The sequence below is a fragment of the Populus nigra genome, chromosome 1 (assembly GCF_951802175.1).
Source record: "Populus nigra chromosome 1, ddPopNigr1.1, whole genome shotgun sequence".
Classification (NCBI taxonomy): Eukaryota; Viridiplantae; Streptophyta; class Magnoliopsida; order Malpighiales; family Salicaceae; genus Populus; species Populus nigra.
In genome coordinates, this window is record NC_084852.1 from 46,604,759 (window position 1) to 46,621,951 (window position 17,193).

The 17,193-nt window shown below is 33.9% G+C and overlaps 3 protein-coding genes across 4 annotated transcripts; 1 reads left to right on the top strand and 2 right to left on the bottom strand.

Annotated features, from left to right (window-relative positions):
- The first annotated feature begins 3,514 nt into the window (after positions 1-3,514).
- Positions 3,515-6,328, top strand: LOC133701392 (putative receptor-like protein kinase At1g80870). Its single transcript, XM_062125300.1, has one exon. The coding sequence runs from the start codon at positions 3,696-3,698 to the stop codon at positions 5,868-5,870; it is 2,175 nt and encodes a 724-aa protein (XP_061981284.1). The 5' UTR covers positions 3,515-3,695; the 3' UTR covers positions 5,871-6,328.
- A 5,034-nt stretch (positions 6,329-11,362) lies between these two features.
- LOC133680944 (early nodulin-like protein 19) lies at positions 11,363-12,292 on the bottom strand. Its single transcript, XM_062103995.1, has 2 exons — positions 12,019-12,292; positions 11,363-11,880 (listed from the first exon to the last, which is right to left on the bottom strand). The coding sequence occupies exons 1-2, from the start codon at positions 12,185-12,187 to the stop codon at positions 11,528-11,530; spliced, it is 522 nt and encodes a 173-aa protein (XP_061959979.1). The 5' UTR covers positions 12,188-12,292; the 3' UTR covers positions 11,363-11,527.
- A 799-nt stretch (positions 12,293-13,091) lies between these two features.
- On the bottom strand, positions 13,092-16,839 carry LOC133680943 (pentatricopeptide repeat-containing protein At1g80880, mitochondrial). Of its 2 annotated transcripts, XR_009836407.1 has the most exons (3): positions 16,133-16,839; positions 14,576-15,837; positions 13,092-13,533 (listed from the first exon to the last, which is right to left on the bottom strand). XR_009836407.1 is itself a non-coding variant. In XM_062103994.1 (2 exons), exons 1-2 carry the CDS (start codon positions 16,720-16,722, stop codon positions 14,799-14,801), a joined length of 1,629 nt encoding a protein of 542 aa, XP_061959978.1. In that variant the 5' UTR covers positions 16,723-16,839; the 3' UTR covers positions 14,312-14,798. The 2 variants fall into 2 exon arrangements, 1 of the variants encoding a protein (XP_061959978.1); XM_062103994.1 differs by lacking the exon at positions 13,092-13,533 and having other exon boundaries at positions 14,312-15,837.
- Positions 16,840-17,193: the final 354 nt, after the last annotated feature.

Here is a 17,193-nt window from a genome sequence, read left to right on the forward strand (position 1 = left end):
ATAAAAAAATGAGGATCAAATCTGATAGGAAAAAAAACTATAAAGGATGAAATTGTAAAAAAAACAATCTAAAAAATGATTCTGAATAAAATAAATAGCAATAAAAAAATGAGGATCAAATTTTAAAAATTAAAAAAATTAAAAGGAATGAAACTAGAAAATATTTATAATTTTATAGATTATTAAAAAAAATAATCAAAAGGACAAGGAACAAATGTGAAATAAAAAGAAATTGAAGGGGCTAGTTTGAAATCTTGAAGAGGCTAGCGTTGAATTCAAGGAGAAGAGAGAGAAAAAAAAAATCATCGAAGCCAAACAAAAAATACATCTAGTCCACGCACTGCCCAAACAACATAGAGGTCATCCACGTACTGGCACGCAAGTTTTTTTAATAATATTTAATATGTTTCAGTTATAATAATAACATGAGTAACCTTTGATTTTACAATAAAATTAATATAAAATGATAAAAAAAATCATGTAAAAGAATTATATTAATTTTATCTATAATATACAATAAAAAATAAAATAATTAATTTAACCTCACACAATATGTAAGAGACAAATATGTCCGAAAAGATCACCTTAACCCCGTGACAAGTTGAAAGGTTTCATGACAAAACATCATTATACTATTCCAACGAATAGTGTTTAATACATGTGTATTTGCGAAATGCTAATAATATTGTTTTGCTTTATTTTGTTGTAGGTGGGGCTCTTTGGAACCTTCTTTTTTTTGCTGTTAGTAGAAGCAACTAGATCATTCAAACAGCTTAGGGTTGTTCCCTGCCTTCTCACAGCTTCTGTTCGGTGCATCCGTGCAGCATTTTACAGAGAGATCATAATTAAAGTTAATGGAAGCAATTTGCTAGAGGAAAAAGGGTGGAGGAGCATTTCATGACCAAAAGCACGTTGGTTTATGGAGCCAATGTGCATGAATTCTGACTTTGATCTTGGTGGCATCGTCTCAAACAAATTTAGACTTTGATCTCACACAAAAGAAAGAAAGAGTGGAGCCATAATCACACGTTCTCTCTTTGGAGGGGGGAAAACGAAACAAGAAAAAGCAAATCGTGTTAAGTCACATGTGAATACTGAAATTAATCGGTCCAACTTCGAAGGAGACATAGCTAGTAGGTGGCAAAATGATAAGAGTCTGAGATTAAGGGGTTTGTTTTTCTATTGTCTCAGATTTAAGTCATATAGTTGTTAATATGATGACCACTAAAATTAAGTTTACATGGTTGTTAACTTCAGAGTCCGTGAGATTAGTCGAGGTGCGCGCAAGCTAACCTGAACATCTATAGTAATAAAATAAAATAAAAACATAGAAAGGTTTTCTACTTTTGAAAATGTCACAACAAAATGCAGTAAGACATTTTCACAAATGAAGTCACATTGAAGACTGTTTTAACATCTTGAATTGTTGTTCTTCACAATGATATTTTTCTTTAAATGGAAAATAATGATTGATTTATATCAAAATATTATACTCCAATGTATCACTGTGTTCACCTTATTATCAAAGGAAGTAAATAGTTGGTGGGAATGAAATCACTTTTTGTTTTTGTGTTTGGGTGCATTTGATTTTAAAAAAAATATTAAGTTGATGTTTTTTAGTATTTTTTTAATAATTTTAATATGTTTATGTAAAAATAATAAAATGTTTTCATATATTTCTAAGCTAAAAGAATTTTTTTAAAATATTTTGCATACCAAGCAAACTATTCATCTTATTGTTTGAAGTAGATCTGACAACAGCTTAGATGCTGAAAATTCTTCCAAGTAGCGAATGCTATGATTTTGCTGCAAACTAAACTCTCTAAAACTTCCACTATTGAGCTCCTATCTTTGGGGGAAATTTTGTAGGAACTTATTGATTGAGAAATTATTTAAGATAGAAATAAACAAAGAGTTGGTTTAAAGATCTGAAAATATTATTTTTAAGATATTTATTTATCTTATATAGAGATAACACCTTGAAAATACAACTAAATCATCTGAATCTCTAAAAAAATAAAAAGAGAAGATAAAAGAAAAAAAATATTTTTTTTCATATATTTTTTCTTTTAGTAGTAACAAGTTTTATTAAACTTGAAAACATTATAATGAAATATTATGTCTTTTAATATTATAAAGTAATTATATTTTAAATTAAATTGAATAATTGTTATTCAGTTTTATCTTAACAGTCACAAATATCAAAATTAATTATAAAAATTAAAGAAATTAATTCAAAAACTAATTAATCTTTTAATATTATAAATATTTATATAATAGTATTGAAAAACTCACTAAAAAAACTTATTCACCTTGTCTTTTACTTTATTTACTATATAATATAAATTCACATTTATAAACACTTAAGAGGAAGTGTTTGTTTTTAAAAACATGGGATAAACATATAGTATAAACATAATTTTCTTCTTTATTTATTAACAATCTACACAAACACTTGTAGTATCATATACTGATAGATAGGTTTGCCATGAATCAACAAAGAACAGATCGCATTACTAAACTCTGTTGATGAACGATCCTCATCTACTAGTCGATATCAATGTCTTTCAATCAATAAGCTACAAACACCATGACCTTATTTAGAAGAGAGGACAGCTCAACAATAAAGGAAGCAAACTTCAAAAAAACAAAAGAGAGAGGCCAAACTTTTAGTGGGAGGGAAGGAAAACCAAAAATCCATGAACACATAGATTTAGATAGAACTCTAGATCCACCAATAAAACATTTAAAGGATCTAATCTGAATAACACATATGATCTTTATTATTAGAGATCAAGAAAAATAAATTATCACAAGTACATCAAGCCTATAATTCTTCTGAATTACTAGCTAGTTGCCCTGGATTACAATTTAGCAACATGGCCCCTTGCTTCTTCTTTCTGACACTGAACTAGACAAATATACGGAATAAATTCAGTTGGTGATGGAATCAGTGATTCGGCAAAAACTAGATTGGACAGAAGTACACTTTATCTCCCATGTACTATCCAGATTCTTGCATCAATTTCAAGTTTGAAAGTGGCGGTTCAGTTTGGCTGAGCATCGATATCCTCTCTCGGAGAATCAACCCAGAACCCCATTAGTAGCAAGCAAAGCATCTCCACTCCACTATCTCTTCCACTTTTGGCATCTCAACCACCAAGATCCAAAGTCCAAGACCATAAACACCACGCGCCTCCATACAGTGCTTAGGACAAGAATCACTCTCTACTGTCACTGTAATCCATGTTCCCTCCATTTTCTTTATCTTATCCGTGCTGCTTCGGACTTTGTCTTCTCAAACTTCCTCTTTAGTCAAAAGCATCTTGGGACCCTCCCTGCGCCACCATCTTTTCCTAATTGATGGTTCATCTCCTAATCACTTATTTTTTAAAAAAGAAAATGATCAGTGAATAACAGTATCACTAGAATTAAAAATTAAGAATCTATTATCAATGTCATTGACTATTATTGTAAACAACAATATCATTTCACTTTGATTATCCTACTGTAAAGCAACTTATAACATTGGATACAGATTGCAACAAGAAGTGCAAATAAAAACTAAACACCCCCACCCCAAGAAGAAAAAGAAACGAGTATCCCATCGACACGTTTTCTTTCTTCACCAAATCTTGAGACCAAACTAGCTAGCTAATTAACACTAGAAACCCAGAATTCCAAACCACCGAACCATGCCTTCAAGACCCTTATCTCCAAGTTTTGACCATCCTAGACCCAGTTTCTTAACCAAAACCAGAATCTTGTTTATGACACTCACGATCTCAGCCTCTGTGGTCCTAATCTTTGCAATTGTTTACTTTCTTTACCATCTTTGGTGCACACTTTTGAAACGTTCAAGAACCATCCCTTTTGACTCTAGTGCTCCTTTAAGGCTCCAAAGGTTTTCATACAAAGAGCTAAAGATTGCCACTGATGATTTTGATGATGCAAATATTATTGGCAAAGGAGGTACTGCTACTGTCTTTAGAGGCATTGCAAGAGATGGCAAGTTATATGCTATTAAGAGGCTTGATACTCTTTCCTTGCAATCAGAGAGAGAGTTTCAGAATGAGTTGCAGATTCTTGGTGGTTTAAGATCACCTTTCTTGGTTATTCTTTTGGGGTACTGTGTTGAAAAGAATAAACGCTTACTTGTTTACGAGTATGTGCCAAATAAAAGCTTGCAAGAATTGTTATTTGGGGATGGTCATTTGAGTATTTGCTGGGAGAGAAGGATTAGTATCATTCTTGATGTTGCAAAAGCACTTGAGTTTCTGCACCGTGGATGTGACCCCCCAGTGATTCATGGGGATATTAAACCAAGCAATGTTTTGCTTGATTTTGATTTGAAAGCAAAGATTTCAGATTTTGGGTTATCAAGGATTAAAGGGGAGGGGGATTTTGGAGTGGATTTGTTTAGTCAAGATTTGGGAAAGAGTCAAGAGCTTTGGAAGAGTCAAGAGCTATGGAAGAGTCAAGAGCTTTCTGGGAATGTGACTTCAGAGACACCAGCAAATGGTACCCCTGTGGAGAGTTGTCACGAGGTAGATTTTGCTCTTGCTTTACAAGCTTCTTCTTCGTCAAAAAATAACAGAACATGCTATAATGTTAAAGCTTTGAACTTGAATTCTTTGAATGATAATGCCAATATTGTGAGTGAGAGTGTTGTTAAGGTAAGGAATGGGAAGGGGAAGGAGGTTTCTAGTGTTGATATTGGATGGGGTGATTGGAATTGTAAATTTGTGCCTTATGATGGTGATTTTTGTAGTAACGATCATAGTAAGGAGCTGAATTGCAATAGCTCCTCGGTTGTTGATGATATAGCTAGTACAAAACAATGGGGAAAGGATTGGTGGTGGAGACAGGATGGGAGTGGTGAATTGTGTAGTAAAGATTATGTCATGGAGTGGATAGGGAGCCAAGATTGCCCCTCAGCAAATCTAGATTGGGATGACGAGAAGAGAAGTACTCCTGGAAGAAAAGAATTGCGTCGTATGGTCCCATTAGATAAATTAGACGATGCAGACGAACCTCCTCGATTAAAAGAATTCAAGTTTGAAAATCATGTTAGTGGATTTGAGAAGAAGGAACATGAAGGCAGGAAAAATCGTCGGAAGAAAAATAGGAAGATGCAAGAGTGGTGGAAAGATGAGCAGCACTTGGATGGGATAAACCAGAAGGGTAGTAAGCTGGAGAATCTTGAAACAAAGTGGAAAGGAGGGTTTAGAATACCACATTTTGATCTTGGTCGCAGGTTTAGATTTCATAGACGAGAGAAAATGGGAGAACAGAACCAAAATGATACTGATCAAAATGGGGAGTTCAGTTTCAGAAGGGGGTGGAAGAAAAAGAATGCGCGATCTACTGGAAGTGATATGTGGAGTGGGGATCTTTTTAGTCGCGAGTTAAGCAGTACAACAAGCATGAGAGGCACGCTATGTTATGTCGCACCAGAATGTGGTGGCTGCGGGTACTTGATGGAGAAGGCTGATATATACAGCTTAGGGGTTTTAATTCTTGTGATTGTCTCCGGTAGAAGGCCATTACATGTTCTTGCTTCCCCCATGAAGCTTGAGAAAGCAAATTTAATAAGTTGGTGCAGGCAGTTAGCTCAAACTGGGAACATCTTAGAACTTGTAGATGAAAGAGTGAAAGATGAATACAACAAGGAGCAGGCAAGCTTGTGTATAAACTTGGCGCTGTCATGCTTGCAGAGGATGCCTGAATTACGGCCAGCTATCGGAGAGATTGTCAATATTTTGAAGGGGGAGATGGATCTACCGCCTCTACCTTTCGAGTTTTCTTCCTCCCCACCTTCCAAGTTGTGTAGTAGGTCAAGGAGAAAACAAGGATCCAATGCAGAGTAGGTTCAGTTTTTCTTTGTTTGCTTCCATTTATCGTGTTGCGTCATTTGCTGAGTGGCACATAGGATGGAAGCTGCAATCTGTTAACACATGATGGATGTGAAGCTGTGTTCTTCGAGGCTATATGTAAATCGGATGAATGATTTTTCATTTTCCTTGTCTCAGATTGGATGCAGATATTTCTGGTTCATGGTAATGTTATATCTTTCTTCTTTGGTTAAGATTTTGTTTATTTAGGTAACATCCTGGAGGCATGTTTCTGTCTACTTCTTGTCCGGAGAGTATATACTTACTCCTAGAACACTAACCAAACACGTTACAGATGGTCTATCTTACTTGTCTTTGTAAGCCTACGAAAGCAGCAGGATGTCTTGGCTGGTCAAGTTATGTTTCATCACTTCTAACTTGCAAGTTGTAACGACTAAGAAATGGAACCTGAAGAAAACAAACTTGATACTTCATGGTTAAGTTGCGTGCCTGTTTGTCAGATAAGGAGAACTAGAGCAAGAACAAAAGGGAACCTCTTTCGATACTTAGTTTGAATATGAATGTGCATTATTGGATGTCATCTCTGACCTTTGAAACATTGAAAAAACTAAAACGGTAAGGGGTTTCAACATAGCTAGCTTTATGCTGGTTTGTATCGTGCATCGAAATAGTAAAATGATTATTTTATTTTTTTCATTAAAAATATTTGACCTGGAGATAATTGAGTATTATTATATTTTTTATACATTAAAATTACTAACTTATAATTAAAAGCAAAAAAAAAAAATGAACTAGCTTCAGGGTTGTTTAGATTATTTTTAAAAAAGCTTAGTGAAAAGACTTGGTTATCCTTAGAATACAAAATTCTTTAGGTGATGTTCAAGGGCCTTTTTATTTTTTTATCTTGTTTTTTATATATTATCAAGTTAAATGAAAGGTATTCTAAAATTTAATAAATATTAATATTAATAAAAAAAAAGATGAATGACGCATGTATTGCACTCGTCATTGTATAGGTTGAAGTCACGACATTTGAGTGACGCGTGCGGGGTAATATAATGGTCAAATGATGGCTTTCAGGACGGCATTCAAAACCACTCGGTGGCCCCTTCATTTATTGGTGACGCGTCTTGTATATGAACTTTCGGTTTGGCGTCAATGATTTTTTCTTCTTTTTATTTTTTTTCTTCTAGATTTTTATGTCGAAACCTATGCATTTTCAAAATAGCTATTCGATTTTGAAATTGGTGATTGGTTCTCCAATTCTTTGAAATTGGTCCACAACTATTCATCTATAAAAGGTGATTGGTTCACCAATTCTTTGAAATTGGTGGCAGCTAGTAGAGATGATTGCTCCTTTGATTTCGGTGGTCTTTTTGACTAGCCAGGAGCTAGACATGTCATCATCATGGATTATATATATAATTTAGTATCAGTAATAAAAACAAAATAATAAATAAATTGCGTGAACTCTAGTTAAAACCTTAATTATAGTCTAACGCATTTTGAAATTTCTTCCCATGTTAATAATAAATTACAGGGCTTTTAAATATATAATGGAAGAATAATTAAGAAAAAATAAAGTATTGTAAATTGGTTTCCATAGTAAGATTTTCTTTTGAATCAAGGTTGTCAATTCCGTTCCGTTTTATCTGGAATGGCCGAAACATTCCATACCAATTCAAAAAACAGAATAAATTTCATCTCATTTTAAATCTCGATCCGTTCCGGATTTTTTGGCTAAATTCCGCTCGAAACATTCTGGTTTCATTCCACATGTTCTGTTCCGCTCTTGAAAAGTCATTGAATCAAATTGAACCTTGTTCAATTTAATTAATTAAATCACTCAATTATAAAAAGCTCTTTTTCATTACTATTTTCAATAACAATGATATTAAAAATAATATTAAAAATTATTATTACTATTTTCATTAACAATAATATTAATTTTTAAAAATTAGATTTATCACTAATATATATGGTTTATATTTATGTTGTTTTTTTCATGTTTATACTTTGTAGGAATTTGAGCAAAACAAGGGATGCTTTAGATTCCATTAACCTTGATAACATTTTTTTTTTGGATTAGAGGAAACCCCACCCCCCGGAAAACGCACTTTGTGGGCCCAGATGAGTAAGTAAAACCCCGGCTGTCCCAGGCTCTTACAAGAGATGCACGCCCTCACTCGAACTCAAGACCTACTGTGCAGATTTCAAGCCCTTTGCCACCACGCTACGCCCCTTGAGGACCTTGATAACATTGATCTAACTTTATATTTAAAATATTTTTGTTAAAACATTTTACTTTCATAATATTTTAATATTTTGTTTAAGTTGAATTACTTTAAGTTAAAGATCTATTTAATCTTGACTATTTAGAAATATTTTAAATTTTAAAATTATATTTATTTGGTATTATGTTTGTATTGCATAATTTATAATTAATTTATCTTGAATTTGAATTATGTTTATTGAATATATATATATATATAGTACAACCCCGAAATAACACGTTAAAACACTTCAAAACTAAAATATTTTATTCTAGTTAAAAAAATAAAATAACTATCAAAACAGAATTAATAACCTTGTTTTGAATTCCCAAAAATCATAGCCTGTTCTTCATTGCAAAGTTTTCTTCGGTGCAGCCCATTATTTTATGTGCTCGTTTATCCTTCTTCCCTTCCTCAGGCTTTCTTCTCCTTTTAGCCCAAAATCGGCAGTAGCCCAAGTCTTTTAAGGCTTCCCTCACTCTTTTTGCTATTATAAATCAACTCGAGAAACTGTATACAGTACAGATCGAGAGACCCTTTTGCGACAGTTTTAGTGAGGAGTGGGGACTTTTAGCGACGATATTAGGCCGGTGTTTTTGTAGTGCTACTTTCCTTGAACCAGTGAAATTCGATCCCCCAGTCTAAATGCTATCAATTAAGAAAACGTTGATTAATGCATGGTTGATTTAAGCGAGACTTCACATAATTAAAGTGCTAAAAACTTATAAAAGTATATTATTTCAACAAGATTTCTCCTTGTTAATTTAAGCAAATATTATGTTCATGAGAACATCCATGGACCCAAACTCATGGAGGTCAGATTGTGTTCGTTTTTTACTTTTGATTTTGTATTTGATGTGGGGGTACAATTCTATATAGTAAAAAAACAACAACAAACAAAAGCAATAAATTCATAATTTTGTTGTTATGCGTTTTACTTTTAGTGATGAACTCTGTATTTTTTGTTTTTAATGGTGTGTCTGTCATTTAAAATAATAACCCCACCACAAATAATCTGTAAGCAATAATTAATTTTTATTGTCGTAGAGGATTTTATAATCTTATGATTATATATATATAAATCTTATCATCTCATTTTTTATGAACAATTTTTAAAAATAATTTTATTTTAAGAGAAATAATCGATCTTGATTAGTAGATTTCTTTATTTGTTGAGTTAATAGCATGGTATGGACTCATAATCAATGACATGAAACGAAGAAAACTAATTAAATTTTGCTCGTGTGATTTGTTAACGAACGTTTTCCTGCTTTCTCTTAGTTAAATCTGTAGGTTAAGAGATGAGAATTTCGAGGGTTATCTGTGGAGCTGATGCTAGAACATGAGATAAAAGCACAACCAAGGCTGCAGAAAGAATGGCTTTGTGATCCATCATTGCTATCCAGGGGCCCGGACTTGTGATGGCATTGCCTGAAATATGTTTTTCAAGCTCGATACAAATTTGAAAAGCGAAAATACTTTTTTTCTAGTATTTTAAATGGAGAAACATTGCATTTGAACATAAAGTTCTTGTTTTTTTTCCCTCACTCGGTTTTTCTAGATAATTTAAGTATCTAAACAGTTTCTTTAACTTTTTTTTTTATTAACGTGGGTGTTCGGGTCAGCTTGCGCGCACTTCAACTAATCACATGAACCCTGAAGTTAATGATTATGTAAGCCTCCAGTGGCCATCATATTAGTAACTACATGGCTCGAACTTGAAATCACAGAAAAAACAATCATTTTAATTTCAAATTTTTATCGTTGGATCACCTACTAGATGGTTGACTTTTCACTTAGTCTTGTTATAGCACTTAACAATGATGTTGACACATTAAAACTTTTGGAAACCAAGAGTAACATTGGAAAATTAAAACTATAAGAATAGAAATGGTATATTTCTGATCATTAATAGACTAACCATTTGAAAATTGATCAAAATGGATACATTTTGTACATAACACCCTCGGGGTGGAATGTATTTTGTGTTCAAAACACTACCGATTGGGTTGAACCCTTGAGACGATGAGGCTTCTTGAAACTTCTCTAATAAAAAAAATATTAATAAATAGAAATCATAACACATTATACAATTAAAGAAAACTAAAAAGGTATAGACTCAGTGTCGAATTGAAATAGTAAAATGATTTTTTTAAAAAGAAAAAACATAATACAAATAGACTTGGAAGTGAGGGTATAATAGTTTTTTTGTTTTTATTTTCATAGTAAATTTACTATTATGCCCTTGGAGGATTTTTCCCTTAATTGCATAATTTTATTATGATTTTTTTTATTATTCTCTTAATTGAATAATTTTTTCAATTGCATCCCTTAATATTTCAGTTCATTTAATTTTATGTTAGATTTGATCCTTATTCTCTTGATTGTCATTTGTTTTGTTTTTAATCTTGTTCTTATTGGAATTTTCTTTTTCAACTTCATGCCTCAAAATTTAATTAATCGAGATTTAGTTAACCTTTCAGGTCACTAATTTGAAAGATTGAACCGGGTTGTCTTAGATTTTTTTTTCAAATGCTTTTTTACTATTAATTTTTGCTGATACTATTTTTCTATAAAGTTATCATAATCTTATATGTTAGGCCACAAGTTTTATATGTTAACCTAATTTTACCTAAAATAATATTATTTTTTAAATTTATTTGTTGTTGTTATTCCATGTTTTTTATCATATTATCAATTTTTAAAGACACAATCATACCCTAAATATTTTTTTTTTTGGGTTGAAAAAAGTGAGAAAATTTGGCACGGCCTGCAGTGTACGTCGCACGGACCACTAAAGTGTTAGCTAGTGTGTTTTTCTTAGAGTAAAACCAACATGAGTTATGTTCCACAGCCATGGCATTTGCTACTCTTAGGTATATATACATTTCATAAATACCTTTACCATGACTATCAAGTTTTCTTGCTTGGCCTCTTTTCTACAAGGGAGAGGTGATCAGAACAAACACACATCTTGTTCTTTAAATATGATAGCATCTGATCAGCAGTGACAGAAGTGAAGTTTCTTCCAGTGTAAATACCAAATATTGCAGGAGGCTGACAGGCACACTAAACTAATATTGGCACATAAGCAAAGTTAAGGCACTTGGTAGAACATGATCCAGAATCGAATTCTCAAACACATGATTTTTTTTATAAAAAAAAGAGGTTAGAATCTAGCTGTGGTACTTGTTCAGTTGTTCTCATCCAAAACGAAAGAAAAGAGTAAAAAGGTGGCCAAAAAAGAAAGAAAGATTCAGATATTTCAAGAAATCTAGATGATATAACATCCAAAAAGAGAATACAAGAAAAATTGAGTAACGAGAGGGGGAAAACCAGAATTAATACAGTTCCAATGAGCTTTTCAACCACCAAATTAAATCACTAACCATCTAGCTACTAGATCCAACCAGATCCAAACCAAATTGAAGCAACTGCCAAAACCAAAGCCCTCAAGCCCACCAACCCCTTATGGAAAACCAATGGAGCTGCAGAATCTGAGGATTTCACGTTAGCAGCCATGGTAGCAGATGTTGTTGGTGGTGGTGGCAAAGGGTGAACAAGAATAGTAACCTTCATGCCATTGAAACACTGCCCATTCCCACCAATGAAGTAGTATCTCTTGGCCTTGTTAAGAGGTATGAAATCTTTGCCACTAGTCCAGTTGCCTACTGCTCCTTCTGTTGTACAGTTGTCATAACCAGTCTGGTTCACTTCAAAGACATTGTACTGTGTCTTTTGGTACCTAAAAGCTACATTGACAAAGCGAAAGCAAACACTTCAATTATAAACGGGAACTGGGTTTTGATGTTCTGGCTAAACTTAAACTGATGTTTATAAACAGACTTGATGTATAGATAGAGCTAATTAAGGAGAGGGGGGAGGCTTACAGATAAGGTCACCAACATAGAAGGTGTGGTTGTTCGCCCAGTGAGTATAGTTGATTCCAGGGTTCCAGCCTTTATTAGCACCAACAATGTGGTCAGTAGCGGTGGTAGCAATGGCGGAGAAGAGGATGAAGAAGCAAAAGAAGATGAGCCGAGCTGAGCTGGACACCATTTCACAGTGACTTGTTTGGTTCTCGGCTACTTTCTTTTCTTGGACAGTGAAGAGTTAGTGAGTGAGGATGACAAAGAGCACCTTTTTTACTACACTTGACTAGGGCAATCCTCTTTTATAAGATCCAAGAAAAAATTTGAAAGTGATTCAGGCATGCATCACATTACCGTTTGCATTATCACAGTCAATGATTATGCTGCCATGCCTATACTTTTCTTGTTTTTTTTATATGAAATAAGTTTTTTTTTATTGAATAATTGGATTACAGAACAACAACAATCTCTTGGAAAAATTAATTTATTGTATAGTTTATAATTAATTTAATAATAACTAAAGTCATTTGAAACAAGTTATCATTGCATTAAAATTGATGCTGCACTTGATTTTTAAAAAGAAATCACAATTGCTTTCGTAGGCGTGCCTCTAGTTTTCTAGTTACAGGTCCAGTGTCTTCAGCTCAAGACAAAAGGTCCATGTCCAACGGACAAGTAAATTAAAAACAAAAATGGGTAGGCAGCCGTTGGCGACTATATTTGAAATTGCGAATGCATGGTAGTTATAGTCTTAGGGTTTCATCTGGTTTAAGATTCTAGTCAGGAAACTATTTTGGAAAAAAAAAAATTGAAGTTGACCTGATCATGTCAATCAAGTCAGTGGAGTTTATCCAGGTAAAATTAAGTGTAATCAGATCAATTTCTAAACATGTTCAAAATAAAATCTGACCTGAGCTAGGCTATAAATCAGCAGATTATTCGACCTCAAGCCAGGTTTTATAACCATGGAATGCATGGAACTTTCTTTTTCCCTCCTTCCTTAGGTAAGGTTAAGTTCATTGGAATGGTCCCAGTGGATCTGTCTGTCTGCAAGTGAATCTTGGAAAGGGAAAAATAGATGACAGTTTCAAGACAAGCTAAAAGCTAGAGAAGAAACATTCCTGCTCAGCAATCGGTTTTGTATGTTTACAAGCTCGATAGACACGGTTTAGGATGTCATCACATCTCTAATGCTCCTCACAATGACAAGAGGAGGTACTTAATACATGAACTTTGATTGCCTGGAAAACGTTTATGAGTATGTCCGGAACCTGATTGACTCTACCTGTTCTAACAGCTAATAAAGACGGAGACACACTAGCCACATTGCCGTGGACCACAAACACGATATTTACAGGCAACAAAGGAAAAATATAATAAATACATATTGTCTCGGTATTATTCTTAAGAAATGCTGGCTGGATTACCTTTCACATAAGAGAAGGTGCCTGAGATTTTTCTCCGCCAAGGATTGAAACCAGTCATGCAGAGATGCCCCTTCCTACTTGAGAATTTGGGCCTTGTCAAAGCTACCTTTCACATAAGTATGAAAGGATGAATTAAAGGTAGGGAATAAGGGAAAACAGAATTTTTAACTGTTGTTAGTAAACAGAGCACAAGTATTATTACTATTCGTCATTGCATCGAGCCTAATCCAAGGTTTTTCCACATCATAAATTTCCCAAAAAATTTGCAGGTCATTCCCAGATGGTTGAAATTTCAGCATATGCAGTTAAATATGATCAACTAAGAGCAGCAACATTTCAATTCAAAAGGTTAAATAACTATCAAGCATTCTAACCCCGATATTTTTACAAAGAATGACAAATTCAACTGAAGAAACAAATCACATATTCAACTGAAGACATATAAAGAAAGAAATATAGATGGCATCGAAGTAATTAAAGCTTACAACCTCAGAAGTTTTGTAACCAATGCATTTGTCAAAAACAAATTCACCATGAAGAAAAATCTCCCTCCGTCCCCCTTTGCTGAAATCCTCAAGGATCTATAATTCAACAAATAGTGAATTCAAATTCTTTCTCCTCCACCTACCCTCATAGGGAAAAAATTTATCATCACTTGTACCCGCTCGATTCCAGTCACATTCAGCAAGACAGCCCTTTTATCTCAAATTTGTCAAGGCTTTTCCTACATTTATTATATAACTGGAAAATGTGGGGATTAATCTGAGCCTCATCAGACATTTGTTAAGGCTTTTTCTATGCAATCTGAGAGATATGCATTACAAAGAAGCAAGAGAACTCTCCCATGATGTAGAGACTTCCCAAACTAGATCCACACTGAAGAGTTATCAAAGAAATCTTTAAGAATTATCAGGAACGACATCACAAGCCAGAATGGGTACTTGGCAACATTGATAAGCGCCTATCCAGGTGCATATTAGAATGCAACAATACCTAGGACCAGGCAGTAAAGCAATGAAATTTGGAACAGTGATTTTTACAATTAATTTTTAAAGAGACATTACCACAAGCATATTCAAAGAGAAATGCCAACATTTTCTAACTATAAAAATTTGCAACAATCGCAGTTGGACTGACTACTACAGTACCTTAGATCAGGCCTATTCACTAATAGGTCCACATGTGAATAGTAGGTTGAGAATTAGCCAATGCATACTGCAAGGTTCTCTGAAATAAAACCTCTTGCAATAAAATGAGAGATTGATATCTGGTGAAAAGAAATTTTCTCAGCTATGATTTCTGAGATCAATATCCCGGTATTTTTCTATGCAAACTGTTCAACTGGTGTCTTCTTCTTCTTCTTCATTAGTGTCAATGACTTTTCCGTCCGACCATGCTGCCTTTCTTGTGACTCACATGTTGATTTCTCTTAAATTGCCCTCCCAGCTTTTTTCTCTTGTCATTCTTGTCTTGAACTGGCATTTTCAACATTTTCTGAATCTTAGGATCATCTGAATATCCATTTGACCTCATCTCAGCATAGTATTCTCGAGCCTTGGTTAATAAACCACACCTTGCTAGTCCTTCCACCATTACTGTATAATGTGTCAAATTGGAAGCCACTTCATACTGCTTCATTTCCACCCATATCTTCAATGCATTCTCAGGTTGCTCTAGTTTGAAGAACTTTGCAAGAAGTAAGAGAAAGGTATCTTCAGTGGGGCCTAAACCAGCTATCTTCATTCGATCAAGGACTTCAAAAGTTTCTTCAAAAACAATACCCTCAAGAAATGCATGGTAGGTTTCTATTGTTGGGCTGACATTCTCTTCTATCATGGTAGCCATTAAACTTCTAGCATCCTCTAGCTTTTTTGCCTCACACAAAGGACGAATCATCAAATTGTAAGTAGCAGAATCTCGCTGCAACCCTGTTTCTTTCATTTTGTCAAGAATTTTGAGAGCTTCCTTAAAGCAGTTCTCACGAGTTAATACGTAAACCAGAGAATTATAAACCTCAATGCCCGGGACCCAACCTCTTTTTTTCATCCCATCATAAAGTCTCAGTGAATCAAAAAGATTCCCAACTTTTGAAAAGCAAGAAATCATGAGTGTATAAGTAGTTGCATCAGGGTCAATACAATATTTTGACATTTCCCTCCAAATTCGCTTTGCTTCAAATACATCAACACATATATTACACCATCCATTGAGAATAATGTTAAATCCCTCGACCTCCAATGGGAAGAATTTCTTGTTAACAAGCATAAACTCTTCAGCCTCTTCAATGTTTCCATTTTTACAAAGAACATTCAATAGGAAGTAAAATGCTTCTTCATCGGGGGTCATTCTAAACTTATCCATAATGCGAAATGCATAAATAGCTTTGCCAGGAACATTTGCAGCTGCATATCTAGTAAACACCAGAGTTAAAAACAACATAAAACTAAACAAAGAAATGGAAATTAAGAATTCTCTTTACAATGTGAAATAACTAAAAAGACGCCACATGAAAATTAAGTGAATCATCATTTCTTTAAAACTTGTACATGTTTACCATAATTCTCCATATAGTTTCCATGAGATAAACTCGAAAATCAAAGGACTTTAACCAAAATTATATTTCCATACCAGCTAATAAGCAAATTCCATTGAAACTGAAACGAGATCAAACTTTAAAGAACCAAAATTGAAGAACACAATCTCACCTATCAATCATAATAAGCATAGCTTTTCTAGTACTCATCAAGGACCTGTGCAAATCTCTAATCAAAATCCAAGCAGTATTGAACTTCCTATGATTACCCAAAACCCACACCATCAATTCACAAGCTTTCTCATCAACACAGCCCCATTTATCTCCCCATTTAAAAGCCAGAAAAGCAAGTCTCCACTCTTCTCTTAGTTCCCATATCACTGAATACACTAGATTCTGATTCGCTCTAATGCCTGACTCATCCAGAGAAGCCATAGCCTCTGCTTCAGAGGGAAAATGGGCAGCCATTTTGAGTGATTGGAGAAGGCCCATTTGAAGAGGTTCATGGGTTTGGATTCCTTGTTGAATGAGCTCAAAAGAGACGTTGAGATATTGAGTGGAGAAGGATTGGGAAGTGGAAAAATGGTGAGGGGATCGTGTGGATATTGACACTGTTCGATGAAATTCCGCAGAGAAAGAGATAGGATAATTGGAGTTATTCGAGGGAGAGGGAGGATGAGGGTAGGTGACGGAATAGAGAAGTGGGAAAAGGAGTCGGGAATGGGATATCTGTAGTCTTCTTGCAATTGTTAGGAGTGACATGAGTTGAGCTCAGGAGAAATGGGAATGGAGACTTGGGAGTGGAAATCTGAAACCATTTGCCTTATATAGCCTGTACAAAGGACAACTGGACCAAAGAGTAACATGGCAGCTAGGACAAAGTACTCAAGTAGCACCATTGTGATTTAAAATATTTTTTATTTAAAAATATATTAAAATAAAAAAAGTTATTTTTTATATTAGTATATTAAAAAATCTAAAAATATATAAAAAAATAATAATTTTAAATCAAAAATATTTCTAAATTTAAAAAAACATCCACTTTCCAAACATATTCTAAATTAACTCAAAATTGACCAATTCGTAATTAGTTGTAATAATAATAATAACTATCTAGAAGGTGGTCCAGTAGTAAGAATTTAGAACAAAGAGGTTTACTCTCTCTGTAGTCTCAGGTTTGAGCCTTGTGGTTGTTCATATGATAGTCACTGGAAGTTTACATGATCATTAACT

Bases quoted from the DNA above. Each gene is read 5' to 3' on its own strand.
- LOC133701392 (XM_062125300.1), top strand. From the start codon at position 3,696: ATGCCTTCAAGACCCTTATCTCCAAGTTTTGACCATCCTAGACCCAGT.
- LOC133680944 (XM_062103995.1), bottom strand. From the start codon at position 12,187: ATGGTGTCCAGCTCAGCTCGGCTCATCTTCTTTTGCTTCTTCATCCTC. The intron at 11,881-12,018 runs GTAAGCCTCCCC...TTGTCAATGTAG, and splicing joins CTATGTTGGTGACCTTATCT to CTTTTAGGTACCAAAAGACA.
- LOC133680943 (XM_062103994.1), bottom strand. From the start codon at position 16,722: ATGTCACTCCTAACAATTGCAAGAAGACTACAGATATCCCATTCCCGA. The intron at 15,838-16,132 runs GTGAGATTGTGT...GGTGTTTACTAG, and splicing joins ATGCTTATTATGATTGATAG to ATATGCAGCTGCAAATGTTC.